Source organism: Heteronotia binoei, chromosome 12, assembly GCF_032191835.1.
Source record: "Heteronotia binoei isolate CCM8104 ecotype False Entrance Well chromosome 12, APGP_CSIRO_Hbin_v1, whole genome shotgun sequence".
Taxonomy (NCBI): domain Eukaryota; kingdom Metazoa; phylum Chordata; class Lepidosauria; order Squamata; family Gekkonidae; genus Heteronotia; species Heteronotia binoei.
Window position 1 is genome coordinate 60,795,873 of NC_083234.1, and position 25,176 is coordinate 60,821,048.

The 25,176-nt window shown below is 42.3% G+C and overlaps 2 protein-coding genes across 2 annotated transcripts in view; one reads left to right on the forward strand and one right to left on the reverse strand.

The window, feature by feature from the left end:
• CNTRL (centriolin) overlaps positions 1–5,845 on the reverse strand; it is a 57,902-nt gene extending 52,057 nt beyond the window's left edge. Inside the window, 4 exon segments of the mRNA XM_060251887.1 lie at positions 1,126–1,267; positions 2,960–3,090; positions 3,904–4,037; positions 5,380–5,845. Coding sequence (XP_060107870.1) covers positions 1,126–1,267; positions 2,960–3,090; positions 3,904–4,037; positions 5,380–5,593 — 621 coding nt within the window. The 5' untranslated portion in view covers positions 5,594–5,845.
• A 15,520-nt stretch (positions 5,846–21,365) lies between these two features.
• C5 (complement C5) overlaps positions 21,366–25,176 on the forward strand; it is an 80,923-nt gene continuing 77,112 nt past the window's right edge. Inside the window, exon 1 of the mRNA XM_060250587.1 lies at positions 21,366–21,592. Coding sequence (XP_060106570.1) covers positions 21,528–21,592 — 65 coding nt within the window. The 5' untranslated portion in view covers positions 21,366–21,527. The remainder of the gene's footprint in view (positions 21,593–25,176) is intronic.

The window sequence follows — 25,176 nt, forward strand, 5'->3', positions numbered from 1 at the left end:
AACAGATGCACAGTTTTAGATTCTATTAGATCGCACATTATGTTAAAATTGAACATGTGGGTGTCACCATCAAGATATTATGACACTATCATAACACAAGGCATTAAGTCAAACCTTAAAGCCTATCAAATAAATCTTAACTGAAAAGGGAGTTGCAAGAATATAATCCAAAGGCAAAAATTACAATAGAGCTATAGTTTGATTTTCCTTATTGAAGTCTACATTTTCACTAAGGGTGCTGTGTACTTCAACAGAGTGCTATAGACTTCCTGGGGATGGGAGTGAGGAAACACTAGATGGCAACACACTCAAAACTGGGAGTGTTTATGCATAACAGAAAAAAATGGCAGCAGAACTGTTCTGGCTCATCTCAACAGTGGTTAGTGCTGGATTAGAACCAGGGAGACTTGGATTCAAGTCTGCACCCTGCTATTAAGCTTACTGGGTGAACTTGGGCCAACCAACTTAATCTATATAACAAGGCTACTGTGAGGATAAACTGGGGAGAAGAGAGGGATGTATGCCACCATGAGGTGCTTTGAGTAATGACAGGTTAAAAATATAACAGAATTTGAGACAAAATAAATTGGGGGCATGGTTTAACTGATTGTACAGAAAAACCTATCCAGCTCAGTCTTAAAAGATTTCTATGTTTGGGAATTCCTTTCCACATCCATCTCTGGTCAAGAACTCCTGTGTGTCTACCATGAAACCACAAAGAGTTCTGAAACAAGTTTTGGGGAACACTCAGCTCATCTGGGGACACCACGTACATTTATTGGAGTACACTGGCGTTCCACTTGAACTGAGAATGTGACCTAAATGTCACCTGAAGATTCTATTACAGCTCCACATTACAAGGGGAGAATGATGGAAGTAGGCAATCTTTGTTTCAGGAACCTGTTCACCATTACTAACGTCCTCACTGAAAAATCCCTAACAAGCTAATCATAAACCCTGGAACAGTTTGAAATCTACTGCCCTAGCTTTTGCCTACACAGTTCTAGTCTGCATGTTTTTTGGCTTTTGAAAAGATTTGTTCTTATAAGAAGAGCTTCAACAAGGAAAATAACCTCATAAAACAAAAACACTAAGCAAGAATTGCCATATGTTGGAATCACTTACTGAGGATACTTTATTCTGTTTCAAATTCAAGGTGCGCAAGGACCAGAGTTTTTTCCCCATCCACGCAGGGATGTGCTCAATTTCATTCCCAGCAAGGTTCAGTTTCTGCAAGTTGTGTAGGTGCTCGATTCCTTCTATTTTACTGGGGGAAAGTGAAACATTTTAAAAAGTGGTTTTAAAACTGGCAATGGTTTAGAACCATGTGTAAAAGCTTCGTGCTTGTATGTTACCTCTTCCCCTAATGTGCTGTGAATGAATTAGTTACTTTCATTTTATTGCAAGTCATAATTTGCCATTATATCCGAATACACAAACAATGGCACAAGGTTGCTCTCTAAACTAGGATTCTAAACCAGCTTTATTATTATTATTTGTTATCCTGGTCTGGAGGACAAGCAGTGAGGGAGTGGGATCACCTGCTTTGAATGCTGCATGTACTGTAATATGTACCTAGTACATATTAGCTCAACAATCCTCCCTCTTCAACAGTTGCTAACAGTATGGCCCTTTTCACACTTACCAGTGGAAACCGGAAGGGAGTCAGTATTGTGCCGCTTGCAGTAATCCGAGACAGGGATGGGAGTTTTCAGTCACATGTTTTTTTTTCCGGTAGGGTTCCGTGATTGAAGCGAGCCATTTCACACTGTTCCGCTCTTATCTCGCTTCCACCAGCGCCAGCCGTTTTTGCCTGCCGGCTCGCGATCTCCAGCTTTTTTTTTTTTTTGGAACGTCGGGCTAAGATTGCTATAGCGCTATAGCGACGTATCACAATAGCAACACCATAGAGATGGCTAGGCTCTATTGAGATAAGTTACCAGGTTTCAGCGGTGGTGATATCTGGCATCTTAATGGAGCCCAGGCATCCCTATGGTGATGCTGTTGTGATACATCGCTATAGCGCTATAGCGATCTTAGCCCGACGTTCCAAAAAAAAAAAAGCCGGAGATCGTGCGCGCCGGCGGGCGAAAAAGGGCGCGAAAACTGCTCCCGGGTTAGATACTGGACATTTCACACAGCACCCCATAGCGATTTCAACCCGGAAGGAGGGGTTGAAAAGTGGAAGAAGCTGCTCTTTGTTTGTAACGACTCAGGCACGCCTCACTACCGGGACAGCCGCAGGAGTGTGTGAAAAGGTGAGAGTATTCCGGTAGCAGCCAGTTACTGAATCAGGTCTGTCTGAAATGCCAGCAGAAACCCGTTACTGTTCAGTAACTGACCAGCTTCCATACCGGAATACATAGACTGTGTGAAAAAGCCCTATGTCTCAGACAGTGACTATAGGGTAAGTATACACAGTGCAGAAAGCAGCTGCTCAGGAACAGCACGGGGCAAACAGAAGGGCGTGAATTGCACTGAATCCATTGACTTCAATCTGCTTTAGTTTGCATTGTTTCCCCCCTACACTGTTCCTGAGGGTCTGCTTCCTACTCTTAGAATAGTACAAGTGTAGGATTGCACTGAAAATGAAATCTGCAATGGGAGGGGGAAATCAGCAAAAAAAAATGCCACTCTCTTTTCCAAAGACTTAGGAGCTGTTAAAACTTTGAAGCAACATATCTGGATACATATCATTGTGCTTAATCATTCCTAGATCAGTTAGTGTGCTTAAAATTGCAGCCTAAAGTTCCCTTGCGTGGCAAAATAGTAAATACCACAGGAAAAGCTACAGAACCCCAAGCGTAGCATGCTTAACTTTCAAATCTCTCACTGAAAGAGCAGCCTATGCCAATTACTGATAAAAATGCAGCAATGTATTACCTAAGATATTACAGTATAGCATGAAAGCGTTTGCAAAATTTTGGTGTGTCATTATTTGCTCCTAGCCTCTCCTTACCTTATTTTGTTGTAGGACAGACTGAGGTCCTGTAGTTTTAAAAGTTTATCCAGTTTTTCAACCTTCTCAATCAGATTATTACTGAGATTAAGGATTTCAAGTTTCTCACACTTCTCCAAATTTTCTATGTACTGAAATTATAAAATTAACATAGTAAATTAGCTTATACAGTTCAATAAAAGTAGTCTTCTGTTTATTAAGAACCATGTTGACTGGAACAACAATATAACACACTGAGAATAGTGAATTGTAACTGTGCCTATTTTAAAACATAAAAGAATGTGATCTTTAAAACCAGCTGGAGACTATATTTTAACACCAAGCTGCAATGACAGGTCTCCTATTGATTTTAAGCATACTTCTATTTTGTTTCCTGTGCTAATTGTATTCTTCCTAAACATCTAGGTACTAATGTAAAGTAGTGTCAGAAATTCCAAGGTCTGAACTGGAAACCTCACTTGAGATTGTTACCATTATGCCCCTAGCCATCCTCTTCAGCTTCAGAAGGGGGTGTGCAGGGCACACTCCAGACCTGGTTTACTGTATGTAGCCTCTAGATTAGCCAGGCATGGTACAAAATACTAGGAGGATAGCCTTCTGCTTTGGCTTGGTTGACAAAGCAGAACTTTGGCCACATGCAGCTTCAGACTGCAGGGACCAGAAACTAGGAACTATCCCTTCCAGGGCCAGAAAGAGCTACCTATGGTGGCCTAGCCCTAACAAACACCTCCAGTGACAGCTCACAAGAATAGTGGACAACAGCATATAAAAACAGGGTATGAGGTATTTCAGTATTCATTTAAAAGGCATAGAATATTAAGGACTTAAGGATGATTGGTTTCTCATTTTTGTCAAATACCAGATAATTGATTTTTTAAATGTAGTTAAAAATTATTAATGTACATGGAACACTGCATTTTTTTGGTTCTATGACAATATTGTACCTTAAACTTCTTTCCTCCATCTTTTGCAAGGGAAAGATTCAGAGAAGTTACACGGGCCACATTTTCCTGTTTGGACAGTTTCTTGATAAGAGGCTCTGTAATGTATCTAATACCTGGACTAATGCCTTTGTCACCTGAAATTAACAACGAAGAGTGTTATTTACAAACTGATGGTGAAATAATATAGCAACAAAATCTGATGTTCAGAATGAACAATGCTATGTTTCAAAAACTATTCAGCACAATAAACATACAACACAGAATGACTCTTACAAAACTTGCTCACACTGGCATTTCTTAAAGGTGCCACAAAGAATTTTACAGAAGCCTTAAAGCAAATATTTCACAAGTCAGTCCTCCAATGTGGCATTGATGTGTGAAAAGAAAAGTCTATTCATATAAAGCCAGTCTACATAAAACTGGCGAGAACCTCTTCTGTCTATACAAAGAATGAGCCTGTGCTTTGTATGGAATTGACAGGAAGGATTGGTTTCGCTTTAAGCCACAAGTCTTGACAAAGGCAACGAAACGTATCACACCAGTTTTGGCAGTGTGAATCCACCAATCTGCTCTAGGTGCTCACCAATATTCTTGTTTAAAAAATCACTGCCACAAAGCACATGAGCATGGCCACTAAAAATGTAACAGGGGGGAAAACACAAAAGGGGATGGCATGCAACAACTGTATGAATGCACCAACGTGTCTCCCCACCTAATATACGGGTGGCTCGAATGGAACAGAATTTGTCTGCTCCCTTTTGGGGCAGCACAGTTTGTGACGCCTTCCACACGGACAAAGCTGCCCATCTGTATCCCACCCTTCTGTTTCCCAAGACACAAGAAGAAAGTTTATATGAATCCTGAACCTCATTACCTCCTGAAGCCCTGGGTTCAATGGCAGAACAGGAAACGAATGCATGGCCTTCTAATCCAAGAAGGGGCCAATGGACTGTAATGCCTCTGTAAGTCTACCTATTCAGGATGGAGTGGGAGATCTCCATTAGACATCAGTTTGGTGTAGTGGTTAAGTGTGTGGACTCTAATGTGAGAGAACTGTGTTTGATTCCCCACTCCTCCACTTGTAGCTGCTGGAATGGCCTTGGGTTAGCCATAGCTCTGGCAGAGTTGTCCTTGAAAGGGTAGCTTCTGTAAGAGCTCTCTAAGCCCCACCCACCTCACAGGATGGCTGTTGTGGGAGAGGAAGATAAAGGAGATTGTGAGCCACTCTGAGTGGATGGCGGGATATAAATCTAATATCATCATCATCATCATCATCAAGAAAATTCCTTCAAAAACTCCCAGCTATGTTCCTGGGGCAGATTATGCCCTTAGTATTTATGTGAGCTAAAAACACTTTTAATACACAGGCACTAATTTAACAGCTACAAAAAATAAAAAATGTCAAAAACATCTAAAAGTAAGAATGGGTATCTATTTAAAATAAATTATATGTTCAGCTATAATTAATTACAATACCTTGTCCATCGTGATATTCAAAGGGAACTGCTAAATCACCTTCTTCAGCTACATCTCCTGGATACCTAGGTTCTGTAACTAAATATGTAGCAGGAGTTCCATGTCTGTTAAGTGGAGATGGTGACCTGCTGCTCAAACTCACTGGACTCTGAGTGCGAGTGGGAGACATCTGCCTTTTTCCAAACAATGCTCTTTGTGGTCGGCCTTTCCTCATTGCACAGACCACTGCATATTACTAGCTGAAAAGCTGAAAGCACAGAGACACAAGATTTTAAAGGCATAAATATTAGCAGCTGCAAACGTGTACGAATAAAAAATCCAGATATTGATTTTAACATGTTGGTTTAAACAAGTTCTCCAGCAGAGCATTAGACCTTTCCCCTCAAAGCTTTTTTTTTTTTTTTTTTTAAACTAGGCTACTTCATGCAATCTATCCAGCCTATGAGAACTAACTCTGGCTTCATGCCTTCCATCTTTGCTTACTCACAACAGGTCTCCTTGGCTAGCTTTCAGGAAGCTGTGGTTTCCTCAAGTGTAGAAATACTTGAGCTGACACCAGCACTTTATCTCCAAGGAACAAACTGAGAGAATCAATAAGCAAGCTATTTTGGAGATTTTGGTGGCTCCAGCCATAACGAAAAGCAAAGCAAATTACCTACTTACTGTGCCATTTAACTTTACAGTTATAAACAACACAAGGAGGCTACCATCAAGGCTACTTTCCCCCCTTTTTTGTTTCAATAAAATGGGAGCTGGCAAACATTAAGGACAGAACAAAGCCAAATATCAAACACACCAAAAGGAGTTTGTAGACAGGAAGGTGCTTACTCAAAGACAGTTCTGAGGTTGTTTCATGCCCCATATGTATTATATATGAAATGCAAACACAATGTACTTCCTTCCTTACAATAACTAAAAGCAGTTCATGCTTCTTCTCTTGCTAAAACATTGTGTGCGCACATGCAGAACTCATGATCAGTCCATCCCAGATGGACTGTTATGAAAAGCAGAAGTCTATTTTGGTTCACTTGATATTGCCTGTGCCTTTTGATGGTTCACGTGGTCTTTGCTGCAGGCTTTGCTCTTGAAGCATACAAAGCAACCAGTCATGGTGCTTAAAAGCCAAGTCAAAAGAAAGTACTGACTTCTTCCTGGGGCATCCTTAAAAATTGTCTTCAATTATTCTTCAGGATTTGTTATTTCAATTAACCCTTTTTAAAAAGTTGTAAGAAATTGTAAAGTAAGAATACCATTATATGTCACAATCTACTGGCCTATTTAATGCTGTTATCTTCAGTTTCTTAATTCCAGAAACTCAGCATTAAGGTTAGTGGTTTATTGTCTGGAAAAAAAAATCATATTTAAAATTGTTAATGCGCCACCTCTGAATGCCTCTTGCCTTTAAAACCCTTCAGGGTCACCATGAGTCAGCTGTGACTTGATGGCACTTTCCACCACACAATGTGTTCATTGTGAACATCATCAAAGTACAGCTCAGTTATGATATACAAACATGTAGCAAAACAGCTCTGACTTGGATAGTCTGATCTCATCAGATCTTGGAAGCTAAGCAGGGTCAACCCTTGCAAGTACTTGGAAGGGAGATCTCCAAAAGAACACCAGTGCTGGGATGCAGGGGCAGGTCTCTGAAAATTTTCCAAGCCCCAGTAGGAGTTGCCAGAGATCCCCATGATTTCCAGGCAGGCAAGCACACACGCTCTCACACATAAATACTTCTTAAAACGTAGCAAAATATTATATTTTTATGAGGCTTTTCAATAGGCACTGAAAGCAGGTCACTGAAATAAACACCCCCTTAAATGAAAAAAATACTGCATACATGCATAGGTTCTGTAGAGAAAGAATGCTCAACTGAGTTGGATCCAGGGCACAATGGTGAAGTTGTGGCTTTGCCTACCCTTTTTTTGATGGCCCCATTGATGGCAGTTGGAAGCTGGAGTACATAGGGCTGACATCAGCTGGACATGACATACAATTAAGAGGTCCCTGGTTGCTTTTTTCTCTCCCTGATTTCAGTGCATGAGAAGATGGAATTAACTGGCCATAGCTCTTCTACATTAATTATCATGGAACACAAAGACTGGATGATGAAATCACTTCTCCCTGACTCTGTTCCTCCAGGCACTATTCCTCCTTTTCCCAATCAGTCATTTATACATAATTGTATATAAGCGCACATGCATATTATATTAAGAGAATCTGCGGGTTTACGGAAGGGAGATGAATACAAGATTGCTTCCACTGCTCTGTTTTGAGGCAGATGGGAGGCATTAACCCCTAGCCAAACCTCCTGACAAGCAGCATTGTGCGTGTATGCAGGGGGGAGGGGGAGAGGGGGAAAATTCATTGTTGTTGTTTGTTTGGTAATTCAGCACTTTCTCCAGGGAGTTAAAAGTGGCAAAGATGCTGTGGGTGGAGGAGAGGTAGGCTGAGGGACTTTCATTCAGTGCCAGATTAAACCCTGTGGAGGCCCCTAGGCAGTCAAAATCTTGGGGGCCCCTCACAAATTATCTCGAAGTCTGAGCACCTGCCCTGCTGCAGGCACCTTCTAAAGAGCCCCTTTAAGTTGCAAGGAAGACTCAGAGAGAGGCAAACTTGGCAACAATACCAGCAGCCACACCAGGCAAGTCATGCAAAGAACAGCTCATTTGCCAGCTGTGCGTGCAGGCTGGGAGGGCTGCAAGCAGGGGGGAAACGGCAACGGTGGGGGGGGGGGAGGGGAGCTGGCCCGGGTAGGGCCAGCCTTGCCACTAGGCAAACTAGGCAATTGCTTAGGATGCTAGCCTTCTGGGGGTGCTAAATTGGGCGCCCCATGTGACTTGGTGATGTTATCAGTGCAGGGGGAAAGGTGCCAGAAGTTAGCCTTGCCTAGGGTGCCAGACAGTCTAGGCCCAGGGTCCCTAAAGGTGTGGGGGCCGATAGGCCAGTGCCTACTTGGCCTGAAGGTTAATCCAGCTGTGCTTTCACTGGCCACAAGGCAACCTAGTTTCCTGACTAACTGTCAGGAAGTCCAAGTCTAACCCAAATAAGGACAGTCCTGCTACAGATGGCCCATGTCTCCACAAGCATTTCTCTTTCCACAGTGGCCAACCAGGCGCTTCTAGGAAGCACCCAAGCGCAACACCTCCAACTTCTTGCCAGTGTTCCCGCTAAGCTGAGTTAGCATGAGCTAGCTCACAGATTTTTAGCCTCCAGCTCACACATTTTTGTCTTCGCTCAGGAAAAATCGCCCCAGAGCACAATAATTTATGCAGTAGCTCACAACTTTAATGCCAGTAGCTCACAAAGTAAAGCTGCTGCAACTTCCCACCTCCAACTTCCCACCAGAGTTTCCTCTAAGCTAGTGTGAGCTAGCTCACAGTCTTCTAGCCTCCAGTTCACACATTTTTGTCTTAGCTCAGGAAAAATGGCCCCAAAGCACACTAATTTATGCAGTAGCTCACAACTTTAATGCCAGTAGCTCACAAAGTAGAATTTTTGCTCACAAGACACTGCAGCTTAGAGGGAACACTGCTGCTCGCCACTGCTTGTGCGCCGCCCCAGCACCTGTCACTCAGAGCTACAGTGCTTCTACACATGGAGGTTCCACCGCATCGACCGACCACCTTCTATCCCTTTGGAGGTGCTGAAGAGAGGCGGCCTCTTTTCTCACTCACCTGGACCGTAACCGCGACGGCACTGGGAAGAGGGGAAAGAGAAGAAACCTCAGGCCCGTCTGCGGATGCCTCCACTTTGATTACGCCCGTTGCCTTGGCAACCCCCTCGGGGCGCAGACCAGTTGGCCGGCTCAAGCGCGGGCGGCGTCGGTTGGTTTTCCCTCCCTCTCAACTGTGTTTTTCCCCCCTAAACCCTCTTCCTTTTTCTTCCGTTAACCTCCTCTCCTTCCATTATTCAGCTCTGGAGAGCGAGAGAGAATTAAAAACATGAAAATTAAAAGCCGGCTCTAGCCCCTTGTTTCACGAGAAGAAGCCTGGTCCTTTAAGAGTCCGGCAGCGCCATCTTGCCCGGCTCGCAGCAAAAACAGGGGCGGGGGCGGGAATAGGACCACGCCTCCCTGCCCTCATCTTTTCCAGGCGAGGAGCTAGCTAGGGCGCGCGTGCGCAGGACGCCTCGAGTTGCCTTCAGGATCTCGTCAGCCGTGGGGTTGTTGAGGCTTCCCGCCCATTCTAGCGCCTTAGAAGTTATTATGGGTAGATAGATTTGTTAAGCGCTTCCCACCGAACTTCAAGAGCTCGCGCTGGTCCCTCTAGTTTAAAACTCCGGCTGCGATCACAAACATTAAATAGTGCACTTTTAATCCAGTTGGAAAGTGCTTTATTCATTGTGTGCGATCGCAGCTGCTGTGTTATTTGAGGCAAGGAAGGTTGTTTACCAATGTTATTTGTGGTGGTGTTCACACATGCTGATTAATGCAGTTTAATGCACTTTCCAACTGGATTTTACTGTGTGAACTGGCAAAATTCGGTTGGAAAGTGGATTGAAACTGCATTTAGCATGTGTGATAGCAGCCAGAGATAGATCCAGATGGGCAGCTGTGCTGGCCTGAAGCTGTAGAACAGATTGAGTCCATTGGCACTTTTAAGACTAACAAAAGTTTATTCAAGATATGAGCTTTCATGGGCAGGCACACTTCCTCAGAAACATACTTCCATTTCTGTGTATCTCAGAATGTGTGCCTGCCCACGAAATGAAAGCTCATATCTTGAATAAACTTGTGTCAGTCTTTTCCATTTCTGTGTACATGAGGAAGCGTGCATGCACACAGAAGCTCATACTTTGAATAGTTACTGGTCTATCAGTTTCTATGTATCTGAAGAAGTGCACATGCACACAAAAGCTTATATCTTGAATAAACTTTTGTTGGTCTTAAAGGTGTCACAGGACTCTTAACTTTGTTCCAATGTTATTTGACGTCCATCTTGACTAGAGGTGCTAAAGTATGGACAAGGAGTCTTCTGTATGCAAAGCATATACTTGAGCTATTATCCCTTTTTTGAAATATGTGCTCTGCACACATGAATGATTGAAACTGCCTAATTAGGGTTACTGGATGTCCTGTTTTTATGATGTCTGTTCTCTTTTGGGTTCTTTTTAAAAAAAAAAACTGATGAAAATGTCCTCTTTGGATTGGAAAGTTAGGATTATTCCTAGCAGCAATTACCACAGCTTAAATAGTAGGGGTATTTAAAATTAGATTTGTCAATGTGATCACTGGTTTGAAGCAGTCGGGAAATATATCCTCCTTTTTGCTTTTTGAAATATGGTAACCCTACTTACACTGAATCCAACCATTGGTCTATCAAGGTCAGTATTGTTTACTCAGACTAGCAGCAGTTATCCAGGGTTTCAGGATGAAGTGTTCCACATCACCTTCACCTGATCCTTTTAGCTGGAGATCCCAGGAATTAAATCTGGGACCTTCTGCATGCCGGGCGGGTGCTCTGCCATTGATCTGTGGCCCCTGCTTCAGGTACGGTCATATAATTAGGGTAACAGAAACAAATCTAATAGAAAGTTCCTTTCAGTTCAGCTGGGAATTGGCTTGATATTCATGAGATTCCTGAATGAGAATTCAGGAAACACTTGTCTATTTTTAGCAGCTCGATTCTCTTCCAATGCTGGTGCGTGTGTGCAGTATTTATTGCCTTCTGGGAACGTAAGTGCATTAATATCTTATTCCCCTGCCTTTCCATAAAGTTCAAAATGACTTACAGGTGTAAATACAGTATGCAAATGATTGCTATTAATTATACAAAAGTAATGACACATTAAAGCTTGAGCTGTGAACTGCATAGGTAGTGACACAGTATTTCCTCAGCCCCTCTTGCAATGTGAAAAGCATTATAGAGTTTATAAGTCATCTGTATGAACTGAATATTGTTAATTAAAAAATTAGTTCCTGGCGCCAGTCATAAAGAAGAGCTGCTAGGAAATTAAGATGTGCCCCCATCCACCAAACATATTCACTTAGGAACAAAGTCTGATTTTAAGTCTTGGGTTTCAGCAGCTCCCTAAGTTATTGCAAGAAACAAATCGGGTATTTGAACTCAAATCAAATTTGATTGGATAGTTTGGTCACACAGTTCACAACTTTCATCAAGACAACTAACTGGTTTTAAGAGGGAACTCAGGGCTGTGATTGCAAAGAACACTGCTGAACACTTAGTTACCTGTTCTGTCTTTACCACTCATTGGATCTAGAAAATAAACAGTTTTGGAAAGCCCAGGTTTCTGTAAAAAAAAAAAAAAAGGTCATAATCCAGTTTTCAGGAAATGCAAATCCTGGGTTAAAGAACAAGTATTGAGAGCTCATTATTGAATAGGCTTTGTACCAAAAAGGGAAGAGGGTGATGGTTGACTTTAAATAATGAACTCAATCAGCAAGAAAACATCCTGATTAAAATAATTAGTTTTTAAGTGGAATATCTAATTTTTAATTGCAGGATGTAGAAGTGTGTGTACTAATTCTGTTGGTATAACCAGGGCTTTTTTTGAGCAGGAACACACAGGAATGCAGTTCCAGCTGGCTTGGTGTCAGGGGTGTGGCCTAATATGCAAATGAGTTCCTGCTGGGATTTTTCTACTAAAAAGCCCTGTGTGAGATAATGGTGATGCCAGGGGTGTGGCCTAATATGCAAATGAGTTCCTGCTGGACTTCTATTAAAAAAGCCCTGGTTATAACAATGAAAAATGGTTTGATGTAGGGGTACAGGAAGAGTATCAGAGGCCATGCTGGCAAACCACATGGTCCCTGTGCTGCCTGCACCCTGCAGGGCCCCAACCGAAACTGCTTCGTGTGCATTGTACTTTGCCCCGGCACGGCACTGTTGTAAAAGGGTATCAATCATTACCTGAGCCAACGCCTGGCTTACAAGGATATAAAATAAAGCACCGCTCCTGGCCCGAGAGAGCAGCTTTTTACCCCACGGTCATCTCGTCTGGTTTCTTGACTCCCACAGCTTCTTGGCTCCCACAGTATCTTGACTCCCACAGCTTCTTGACTCCCACAGCTGGTGACCCCGACGTGATCAGCTCCCACAGCAGATCAGCTCCCGGCCTCTGCTCACCCGACCCTTCGGTCTTCACGGTGCACCAATTTCAGGTGAGTATGGGGAAACAGGTAGTGCATGCAGATGAACTATGTCAGTCGCAGCAGCCAGACAGATGCCCGTCAGGGAAAAAGATCCTTGAGCTCCTGCGGGAGATAGACTGCCAGTGTCCATGGTATCCACAATGTGGTTCCATGAAGCCCAGTGACTGGGGGAAAATCGGGGCGGAATTAAAACAGGAACCCCGCGCTCCTATGTCTCTGCTCATAACCTGGCAGCGGATTCATCATGCTATTTGCCAGTTCACCCCGACTGATAACATCCTCTGTAAGCCCCCTGAGACGTCGGGTGAACCCCCTCCTCATCTCTACCCGGCCCTGGCCCCTTGGTCAGAGGCCTCAGCTCCCGCGGGAGCTCCCCAGACGGTTGTGTCTCCCAGTGAGCCTCTGGGCTCAGCCCTCCCGGTGCCCCAGTCCTCTCCCGCCATGCTTCTCAGTCCCTTAGAACTCTCTTTGGCTCGAGCCCAAGAGGCAGGGGAACTGGACTTGTCAGAGGATTGGGGGGGGGGGAATCTCCAGGGCTGTTCCCCAGAACACGGGGACCAGATCCTAGTCACCCTGACCGAGTTTAGCAAAGCAAAGCAAAGCAAAGCAAATTTTATTTTTATATCCCGCCCTCCCCCGCCAGAAGGCGGGCTCAGGGCGGCTCACAGACATGACAAGCATGATTTGGTTAAAATAGACAACAATGGTTTAAATAATACAATTACATGAATTAATAAAGTTTAAAAATATAACAATAAGAGAATAGGAGATTAAAAGATATAAAAATATAAGGTAGGTAGAAATAGGTGACCTGGACAGGGCTACCTTATTCTGTCCTGAGAGAATTGAATAAATCTATTAAGGATTATGGGTTAAAATCCACCTTTGTGCAAGGGACCTTGGAGGGCATCGCCCAAGGATATGCCATGTTGCCCTATGATTGGAAAACCCTCTTGAAATAAACTCAGCCAAATTCAGCTTGAGTTAAAGAAACGGGAAAGAGTTACAATTTTGAGCCTCACCCAGGCAGAAAGCTCATTATTTCCCTCTTTTCCACCTTTCTTTGTAAAAACTTCTCAGGATTAGATAAGAGAGTACTGGCCAAATCCATTGTGTCTGTTAAAACCTTCCCCTTCTTTCCCATCTAGGGGGGGAGGGTGGAAATAGTGTGGAAATATTTTTGTGCTATTTTGAATTCTCATCTCCTGATTTTGGGTCTAAAAGATATAATTTCAAAAGTCTTTCATTACCAAACCTTTTCTAATATTGCAGTCTCTCACAGACAGCCTCTTCCCAGCCAGAGAAATACCTGGATGGAAGATGTGCATACTACTTTGTTTTTGTAAGGTCGCCAGTCTCCAGGTGGGACCTGGAGGTCTCTCCCGAAATCATAGCCTTTTCCCCAATACATTGAGGCTAAAGCCTCTGGAGGGAATAGGTGTCCAAGGAAATGAACTGCATGCCTTGTGATTCTCACATCTGATTCAATATTTCAGGAATCTCCAGCCTGGAGCTGGCATCCCAAAGTTCTACTTACAGCCAATCCTTCTCCGCTGGAGAGACTCCTCTGCCTGTAAACTGCCCTAATACCAGGAGTTCTCCTAGGTTAATAATTTTCTAGTGACTGGTAAACCCTTTTAAAATAGTCAGCCTATGATTTCCATTGTTCTAAGGAAATGGTGCACCTAATAGAGAATCCTTTTTGTTATTTCTAGTAGTTTTCTTATACAGGGCAATGTCTTAAACTTTACCTCACAAATTTTGGTTCCTACAAGCAGTATAGGACATCTGTACACTCCCTTGGGGTAAAATTACCCTCTCCCTGTGCTTTTTCTCTCTTAAGCCTCAGGAACTAATACTCTTGCTTTGGCAAAATTCCTGAAAGTTCTTGGTCTCCATTAGCAATCGGGATTCCTCAAATGTACTTCAACTATTGATATCTTGTAGTTATGTTCCATCTATGATCAATCTTCCCCTTTCTAGCTATTTGGTGCAGCTTGAGTTTTAATTGTTGTTTAATCCAGTCTGCCTGAGGAAAGAGGTATCCACATGTTCTTAAAAGGCCCCACCTTGTGGGCTCAGTATATCTTGTTAGAGCCAGACTTTTCTGAGTGAAAACCCTTTTCTATTTTCCATGTTCTCAAGGCAATGAGCCATAACCTGTTAGATTCTTAATGTAGATCCCTCAGGGTTCATTTCTGATCATGACTTTCTTCTTGCTACTAAATGTCCTTTTGTGTTATTTTTGCCTCAATAAAGGCCCTTCAATTTAAGTCTTGTTGTATTATGCTCAACTTTTGGTCTACTTGGTATTTCTGACAGCGTGTTGCCTTCCAGCAACACATTCTTTGCACTCTGTGTATGCACAGAGGAAACTCATTCTCTGGCGCAAGCCTTAAACCTGGAGCATTGTGCCATCATCCTAGTTCTACCTTTTACTCCATAAAAGGTCTCTTCTTAAAGGGATATGCTTTCGTGCTTCTAGTCTTTCTTTTGACTTGTCCTTACAACAACTCAGCATTTTAATCTTGGTCCTACAGATGCCTTGACACATCTTTTCTCTTTTTATGCATTGTTTTAGTGTGTCTATCAAGGTATTAACCATGATTTGCTTTCTAGGATGTTGTGACTGTTTTTGTTAAGTTTGCTCATCTTTTCTTTCAATATAGATATGCAGGGAATCTGGACCTGCACATCAAGTCTAATGCCTGCTCAGTAGTTCTAAAGGTTGTTGATAGTCCTGTTAAGAATTGTTTTATGTATGTGTAACCATTATGTTCCTTTTCAGAATTCTGGTTTTGTTAAGTTTTTGTTGAAATCTGTGCTCACATGTGAGATCGTTTTAGCTGACCTAGCCCAGAGCAACACTGGATTTGGTGGGACCTGATCACCTCACTTATGTCCAGGTTTTTAATTTCTCTGATCTAGCTCACCTATCATATAAAGCTAGCTAGCATTGTTCTATTGAGGCCTCAGTTTTTGTTTTTGAAGTTTTTATATTGTTTTGACAATTTATTATATTCCAAGGCTATAGCAAAGGTTTTCTTTTGTCTCTTTTTTATGGAACTATTTTCATCATATGGGGGACGCCCCAAACGATGGTCATTTTCCTGGATTGTGCACAATGTTTTATTTTAAGTTTTATGTTGCAACAAAGAATATTTTGGGTTGTGTTTTCTGTATTGTGTATGTTACTTTCCTCCCTTGACAAGGAAGAAGCCTCCTGAAGTCCTGAATGCTTAGTGTACTAGGCAAACCTGCCCAATGCAGGCCCCTAACATGACATATGTAAGCTTGTGACGTAAAAGCTCACTGGTCACCATACTCTGGACAGGAGGACACTTTACTAATAGCTTTTTAAGACTCCTTTCTTCATGGTTGCATGTATGCATTTTTGATCTGCTTTCACTGCTCCCTACAATGGTACGGAATCATCTCCATGTTGTCATGTGTGAATGTTTTTGGTTCCTTTTTGGTTTTTTTCCTCAAGCCCCCTGTTGCTGTATGGACCATCGGTGATACCGGCAGGAAAGCACCATTGCCAATTCTATGCTGGGTTACTGGAGGAATTCCCTTTTGGCAACCACAAAGACTCATTTCACTGGGTGCTAGGGGGGGTGGGAAGACTCTTTAGTTCACCCTCCCCTAGGCCTTTCACATACCCAATAGGTCCATGGCAGAAGATCCTCTTCCAACCCCAGTATAAGAAGCTTATCAACGGGGGGAGAACGTGAAACGGGTTATTTCTCATTTTGTCCGCGCCATGGCTGTTATGGATCGTCCTGCCACCCTCAAAACAGACCATGGCCCTGCTTCCTGTAGCTCCGCCTTTGCTGAATTTTGTGGCCGCTGGCACGTTCGACATCTCTACGGTATTCCCCTTAATTCCACAGGTCAAGCTGTTGTGGAGCGTGCCAACCGTACCTTGACCGCTGCCCTGGCTGTTCTTGAAAAACAGAAAGGGGGAGAATCCCCCTCCGCTGTTTCCTGTGACATGCTCTGAGCACAAAACCTTTTTATTGTTTGTTGTTGGTTCCAGTCAATGCAGAACTAGTTACTCAGTCTCCTCCTCAGAATTTGTGGGTTCGACACGCTGCGTATATGTTTTGGCATCATGGTACTAATGTTACACTTGTATATGAACCCCCCATGTCTGTTTCCTCTATGTCTTTCCTGCCCACCCCCTTTCAAGCTCCAGAAATAGTATTAGCCCAATTACAGGATTTAAACCGCTCCTATATGTTTACCAACCCATTGGAGGACGATGTTAATGCTACTCGCTTTCGCATGTTTCATTACCAATATGCCTTGCCAGGAATGTGCTTTTGTTGCGGCGCTACAAATAACGCCTTTTCCAAGTGGAAAGGACTTGCTGATGGGAACAAACATTGGCTTAGTCGCAAGAATCAGACTCATTGTAGTGACCGATTCTGGGTGGGAGGCGGTAATAACATGAACTTTAATTCGTCTTATAATGTTAATATTTCCCTTATGAATTCTACTTGGGACATTTTGCAAGTCTCACAGGCATTTTAACCTTAGGCGGCTATTCTAATATAGTAGCACAGGAGAACCGTGCTTCCATCATTGGACTCACCTGCCGTCTAGAACAATCCATTAATGCAACTACCTCCATCATTCGTGACCTACAGAAGGAAATCTTCAGTCTGCACCAAATACAGTTGCAGCATCGGCTTGCCCTGGACTATCTGTTGGCACGCCAGGGAGGGTTTTGCAAAATTGTTGGACCAGCAGCCTGTGAGGTACGGTTTCAAGACTTCAACCGGACCATCGAGGAAGAGTTGAAGCACTTGCACAACCTCATTGCGGATAATGCACTCCGTCCTGATTGGGACCCTTTCGCTTGGCTAACCTCCCTGCTCCCAGACCCTACTTGGCTCCGACAATTGATTTGTGCCATAATTGTAATTGTTGTTCTTTTAATCATTGCCTATTGTTGTATTCAGTGCCTTCCTAATTTGCTGCAAATGTGTACACGTTCTAAGGAAACATGGCAGCGGCGTGCATTGTATTATGCTTATTATCAGCTTAAAAACAAAAAGGGGGAGATGTAGGGGTACAGGAAGAGTATCAGAGGCCATGCTGGCAAACCACATGGTCCCTGTGCTGCCTGCACCCTGCAGGGCCCCAACCGAAACTGCTTCGTGTGCATTGTACTTTGCCCCGGCACGGCACTGTTGTAAAAGGGTATCAATCATTACCTGAGCCAACGCCTGGCTTACAAGGATATAAAATAAAGCACCGCTCCTGGCCCGAGAGAGCAGCTTTTTACCCCACGGTCATCTCGTCTGGTTTCTTGACTCCCACAGCTTCTTGGCTCCCACAGTATCTTGACTCCCACAGCTTCTTGACTCCCACAGTTTGAAAGTAGGCTTTACATATGACAAGCATAATCCACAACTTCGGGTACTGCAGCCCATATGCCATTTGTACCATACCATTTTTTTATATTTAGACAAGAGGAGACCACTGCATAGTCAATTGATTTGTTTTCCTCTTTGTACACAGGCAAGGACACAAAACAAGACCACTTCTTTTTAAATGAGTAGCTATGACAGAGATCTCCAACCTTTTTGAGCCTGCAGGCACCTTTGGAATTTTGAAACAGGGCAGTGGGCATAACTACAAAATGGCTGCAGCAGGAGGCAGAGCCAGTCACACAATGTCAGGAAGTGAGATTAAGTATAACCTTAATAATAACAACGCAAAAACTTCAGGTAGAAGCACTGATTAACATTGGGGGGGGGTGTTGCATACACAGCTTATCTTTAGTAACAGAGTTAAGATCCTTGTGCTGTGGTAGCAGCTGCTGCTGAAAGCAATTTTTAAAAATCTCTAGCCAATCAGAAATCATATTGGGCAAAGGTTCCACCTGGCCCCACCCATTTTCTAAAATTACTAGGCAGGTACTCTGAAAGTTGTTTGTGATCACCATATCACCAATGGGTGTCACATTGGGCACCACTACACTAAGCACAGGATCACAGGTTTTTAAAGATACAAAAAGAGGCCTGTGTTTGATCAACAATAACTTGCAGGAGTTAAAGGGTTAAATTCCTTTTCCCTTTCCTATATGACCTTAATTTGAAAATGGCTGTACATTGTTTACTCTCAGAGTTGGGTACCTGAACGTCATCAAGTTTCTTTAGACTCAGACTATGCACAAGGCTGGCTGGATTTTATGAGTGGAACTACTGGCATGTTTGATTTTAAAAAGCACCATCCAAGGAACATAGGGATTGAGACCAGGGCTTTTTTTGTAGATAAAGTCAGCAGGAACTAACTTGCATATTAGGGCACACCCCCTAATGGCCCCATTGTTTTGCACAGGGTTTTTTTGTAGAAGAAGCCCTGCAGAAACTCATTTAAATGTTAGGCTGCACACCCCGACACCAAGCCAGCTAGAACTGCGTTCCTGTGTGTTCCTGCTCAAGAAAAGCCCTAACGGAGACCATGGTGCTGAGGAAGGAGGTTGTTACTGCTGCACAGTTTCTCCAACTGAAATGCTCACTATAAGTCTGCTTTTGGCCATTATAGGACATAAACTACACAATATGGGCACCTGGGCTGTGATCACACACTCTAAATAATGCACTTTCAATCCACTTTCAATGTACTTTCCAATTGGATTTTACTGTGTGAATTGGCAAAATCCACTTGGAAAGTGGATTGAAAGTGTGTTATTTAGTGTGTGTGACTGTAGCCCTGGTGTCTTTTTGCCTGCTGAGATTTGAAGGAACAGGAAGGGATTAAAAAAAAAAACCCAGGGGAAATAAAGCGTTATGTCTCTGAACTATACTTTAAAATGAGGAATACGATCTAGTGCAGTCTCTGCTTAGTCAGAAGTGATTTTTTCTCTCTCCAGGGTGTTATGTTTTCTGCAGAAAAGCAAGCTTAAGGGGTATATTCAGCAAAAAGTAATGAACTGAGGTTTAAGGGTAGACATAGATGCGTACGGAGTTTATTTTAAACCAGTAGGCTTGTAATAGTGATACTTAATATAACTTATTATAGTGATACTTAATATAACTGTCCTGTGAGCTGCCCTGAACTTGCCCTGGCGGGGAGGGCAGGATATAAATAAAAACTTATTATTATTATTATTATTATTAAACTTTTTCAGGTTGGTGTCTAAGAAATGTTCTTTCCCAGGGTTTTTGTACAGTCTGTCCCAACAATGAAAGAACTTTCAATAGCTGACTCAAGAAGAAGAAAAAAATAAAATAAAATTATCTATATCGGATTTATATCCCACCTTCCACTCCGAAGAGTCTCAGAGCGGCTCACGATCTCCTTTACCTTCCTCTCCCACAACAGACACCCTGGGAGGTGGGTGGGGCTGGAGAGGGCTCTCACAGCAGCTGCCCTTTCAAGGATAACCTCTGCCAGAGCTATGGCTGACCCAAGGCCATGCCAGCGGTGCAAGTGGAGGAGTGGGGAATCAAACCCGGTTCTCCCAGATAAGAGTCTGCACACTTAACCACTACACCAATCTGGCAGGCATACATTATGCCCCATGAATGTGACTCCTTTCTCTTGAGACTTCTGTGGACTTCTGTGTCCCTGTCAAGCAAGAAGAGTGACCTGTCTCCAGGTGAGAAGGGTGGGTGTGATCTGCTGAGCAAAATTTTTTTTTCCCCCAGCTCCTTTTCTCGTAAATGTTGGCTTCAATATTTGTTTAAACTTGCAAAATCTTGCATAACTTCTGTTTTACTCTGGACATGATTGCTAGGCTATTACACATAAGAGACATAAAGTAACTCAGATATTTATAGAGTCCCACTTGGACATATCGACACAAATAAATGATACTAAAATATTAAAAGGGCTCTGTGTATCTACTTCTGATGTATGCTTGTATCCAATGGCCTTGAGCAACGATGTATGAACTTCATTAACAGACACTTTCAAACATTCATTGGAGCTAGAGAAGCACTTTGATGCAGATTTTGTCTCACATTATTATTTGTGCACATAGTTATACTTTGCTGGATCAGGTGAAGAGCTCTTCTGGGCTTGAAAGCCAGTCTAATATATGAACAGATAAGTTAAAGACACCAACCCATGGGGTGACATCACATCAGAATGTTTTCATGACAGACTTTTTACAGGGTGGTTTGCCATTGCCTTCCCCAGACATCTATACTTTACCTCCAGCAAGCTGGGTACTCATTTTACCAACCTCAGAAGGATGGAAGGCTGAGTCAACCTTGAGTCGGCTACCTGAACCCAGCGATAGTGGATGACTTAAAAGACATCTTTATTCTCACTCTTTTTCTAGGCGCAACATGGATCTTATACTGCAAGAACAAAAAGAAGTATCGTAACTCTTTAAGGTTAACAGATTTGTGACTCAGGAACAGTAATCTGGTTACATTAGTTCATGCCCTTTTTTGTATCAATTGTTTACTAAACTGGATTATAATAAGTTTATTTTGTATGACTAGTTGTATGCTGTCTTGAACTTTGGAAATGAGTAAATAAATGTACTGAGAACAAGGCTCCAGTATCAATATAAAAGGATTTGGTTGGTTGACAACCTACTTTCTCAAAGTTCACAGAGCCACTTAAACAATAATAGTCTAAAAGCATACACACAAATTACCAAAAGAGTGCAGTATGTAAAATGGCAACATCACAATCAGTGTAGAAGGATAAAAGGTAAGACTATCGTATCAGCAAATGTCTAAAGCTATTTCCAAAGAGGAAGGTTTTACATTACTTCCTAAAAGTTTGTTTACTGGGACGGAAAAGGAGGGTCTTGCTGAGCAATCTCTTCTACAATGCTCACAGATTAAAGTCTCATAAAAATGAAACCTCTGAGGTATATGAATCCTATCTGGAATGTTCAGGAGAATAAAAGAGGATTTTCTGTAAGGAAAGGGATTCCTTTTCAGAGATTTGATTAATGATTAACTGTTAGATAAATTTTCTAACAAATTTTCTGAAAGGACTTGGTGGGATCAGAATATCAAAAGCTAGTTCCCCCAGTTCCCGCTATACAAGGCCAATCATGATTTTTCCAGGGATTTTCTTATATCTGACCTTTTGTGGGAGAAGTTTGGCTCAGGAGCAAACGTAAGTAAAGCATGATTATGTTTATTGTACTGCTAAAATAGTTCAAGAATGTGGGTGCCAAGTGTGACAGCCTAGTTGATAACTGGAACAAGGCAGCTGAGCTGTTCCTCTTGAATTTTGTTGATTCCAAATTAGTGTCTTGGTGCAACTAAATGCTGATCTGGATTTTTTTTTTTTAAACCACATTACATTCCCTATTTGCCAAAGACAGGCTCTGTTTTGAAGTGTTCTTGCCTGTTGGAGATGCCATGTGTTAAGATTTATTTACTTTCAGGGCTTTTTATATGTGTGTAGCAGGAACTCCTTTGCATATTAAGCCACACACCCCTGATGCAGCCAATCCTCCAAGAGCTTACAGGGTTCTTAGTATTGGGCCTACTGTAAGCTCCAGGAGGACTGGTACATCAGGGGTGTGTGGCCTAAAATGCAAAGGAATTCCTGCTATTAAAAAAAAAGTCCTGCTGTGAGTTAATGGAGGTCATTCTTCAGGGTTTGGCTTCCAGCTTGGAATTTCTAGAAGGCCAAATGTCATCAGTAGATTAATATTGTTTCTTGTCACATCTCTGTCAAGACAAGTACATGCAGGGCTTTTTTTTGTAGCAGGAACTCCTTTGCATATTAGGCCACACACCCCTGATGTAGCCAATCCTCCTGGAGCTTACAGTAGGCCCTGCACTAAGAGCCCTGTAAGATCTTGGAGGATTGGTTACATCGGGTGTGTGACCTAATATGCAAATGAGTTCCTGCTACAAACAAGTCCTGAGTACATGAATGCTAAGCTAAGGCCTCCTTGCACCAAGCAGACTGTCATATCTCACCACAGAGGTGTTTGTGTGTATAGGTTGCATATTAAAGGGACAGAATACTTTTAAAGTATGTCTTTAGAAAAGCACAGTCTTGGCTTTAGATGGATGTGCCAAACAAATACAGCATACCTTCAGGAATGTGAAATATTGGGGGAGGTTGACCTCCGGCTATGAGAATCAGGTATAACAACCAAGTTCCTGATCTCATCAGTGAAATATTGTCAAGAACACCATCTCCTATACAAGCCATCCTCTATGCCATTAACAGAGACCCTGCTTCGTGAGCCTAATGAGACAAAAAGCAGGGCCTTTTGGATGCCCTCCGTATGAAGCACCTATTCCAAAGAAGCCCTTCAAACAAAGGTGCTGTGGCTGAGTGGTGGAGCATCTGCTCGGTATGCAGATCCCCAGCATCTCCAGTTAAAGGGAACAGGTGACGTGAATGACCTTTACCTAAGAGCCTGGAGAGCTGCTGCCACTCTGAGCAGACGTTAGTGGTGGACCAAAAAGTCTGATTCAGTATATGGCGGCTTTATGTGTGCATCTGTGTTCACATAGCCTGTTTCATGAAGACTTGTGAAGGTGAGAAAGAAGGGCTGCTTTACTGTTTCTCTAGTGGTTTTTGAAAGCCACTTCTGAGTTACTTTTATTCCTGCGGAGGACAAGATGCAGGAGTAAAAACATCTTGGAGGAAAACTGCCAGGGAAATCATCGTGAAATCATCCCTGTAGGTCTTTCGTTTCAGATTACAGCTTCTCCAGCTCTAGCTGAATGCTGTTTTAATCCTGTTGTGACTTTCAAACTGGTTTTATCTGTTGTGTTTATTTAAATGGTTTAATGATGATATTAACTGTTTGTGTAATTTTTAAACCACCTTGGGAGTCCTCTTGGTGCCAAAAGTTGCGTAAGAAAAGAACTAAAAAATAAATAGGATAGAATATATAGCTGCAGATGACATAAGATTTAAAACAGATCGATGCTCATATGCTGCCATCGGAAAATTCAGTATGGTGGGTGATTAGAGAATTTTCATAGAAGCAACAGTTTTGCTTTTGGAAAAGACATTAGCCCTGCTATCTCTGCAATACTCAAGGCACTTTCTTCTGGACTTCATATTGACATCAATAGGTCTGCTTCAGAGTAAGTCATTTCTCAAGTTATGTAAGAAGTTTATCATCGAATGTGTAATGGAGCCATTTTCGTATATCGTTTTACCTGTATTATAGAAAGCCCCCACATTTTTGATGTTTTTGTACAGGGCATTAGTTACTGATTTATTGAGAAAACATAACTGTTTATGATCAAAAATCACTTTTTAGTGCAGGACAATTCTTTCTAGCAGAACAATAGCTCAGGTTTTCTCTTGGTTTTTAAGTTTTAATACAAGAAGAGGAGAATTGGATTTATACCCTGCCCTTCGCTAGCCAAACGAGTCTCAGAGCAGCTTACAATCTCCTTTCTCTTCCCCTCCCCACAAAAGACACCCTGTGAGGTAGGTGGGGCTGAGAGAGCTCTCCCAGAACTGCCCTTGAGCAGAACAGCCTGGAGAGAACTTGTGGCTGACCCAAGGTCACATCAGCAGGTGTATGTGGAGGAGTAGGAAGTCAAACCTGGTTCTCTCAGAGAAGAGTCTACACACTTAGCCACTACACCAAGCTGATTCTTCGCAACTCTTTATGTTGCATGAAGAAAGAGGACGGTTTACAAATTGGTTTAAGTTTAAAGGAGTGGAAATGGACCTAGGAAAATGTCACCTCATAACTAATCTTGATGGGATTGAAAGAAAAATTTTGTAAAAGATACCTCATAAACTGGCAGATATATGCGGAAAACCATCAGATGTATGTTGGAGATGTAGTTGGGGGACATGCAGATTTGATGCATTGTTGTAGGCATGTCCAAAACTTAGCCTATTTTGACAAAATGTGATTTTCTTAATTAGTGATATGTTATGCAGTAATGGACCACCAGATCCTAAGATAATTTTGTTAGGTTATTTAAAAGTTTTATTCTTCAGGCATAGGGTTAATCTCAGCTCTGCTTACAGTGCTATGATCATTACTGCATAATACTGGACTGGAAATCTATAAGGGTTGACTTGACAAAATTAACATATTAACTAAATTCAGGGCTTTTTTTTTAAAGCAGGAATGCATAGGAATGCAGTTCTGGCTAGCTTGGTGCCAGGAGGTGTGGCCTAATATGCAAATGAGTTCCTGCTGGGCTTTTTTGTGGAAAAAACCTGTGAGAAACAGTGGTGATATCAGGGGTGTGGCTTAATATGCAAATGAGTTCCTGCTAAATTAACATATTACCAAAACATACAGTGGGATAATTTACAATGTACAAATAGGTTTTGTACAAAAAAGTTTGTACAAAGTCTGTACAAATAGTTTTAATATGTACTGAAATGAAAAAGTTAAAGATATGTGTCCTGCGCTTTTTATGAACTGTTGCAAGCATGCTTCTTTTTTCTTCTCCTCTGCATTAAGCTATTATATAATATGTATTATTATGTAATAATCAACAATTAAAAAGAAATATTATTTTAAAAATCAGATTCTATACCAATGCAATACAGTGTAGAGATAAGTACAAATATAGGGTTGCCAGATCTTCAGGTAGCCTTTGTAGCTGTGCCTTCAACAGAAGCTTCTTCTCTTCAGGAATCAGCAAGTGATGTTTTTTGAAGCATAAAGACAAATATGGTGGTCTACTGATTGCTCAATTGATCAAGACCCTGCTACAGACAGCTATGAAAGCCAGTTGAAAAGCTTG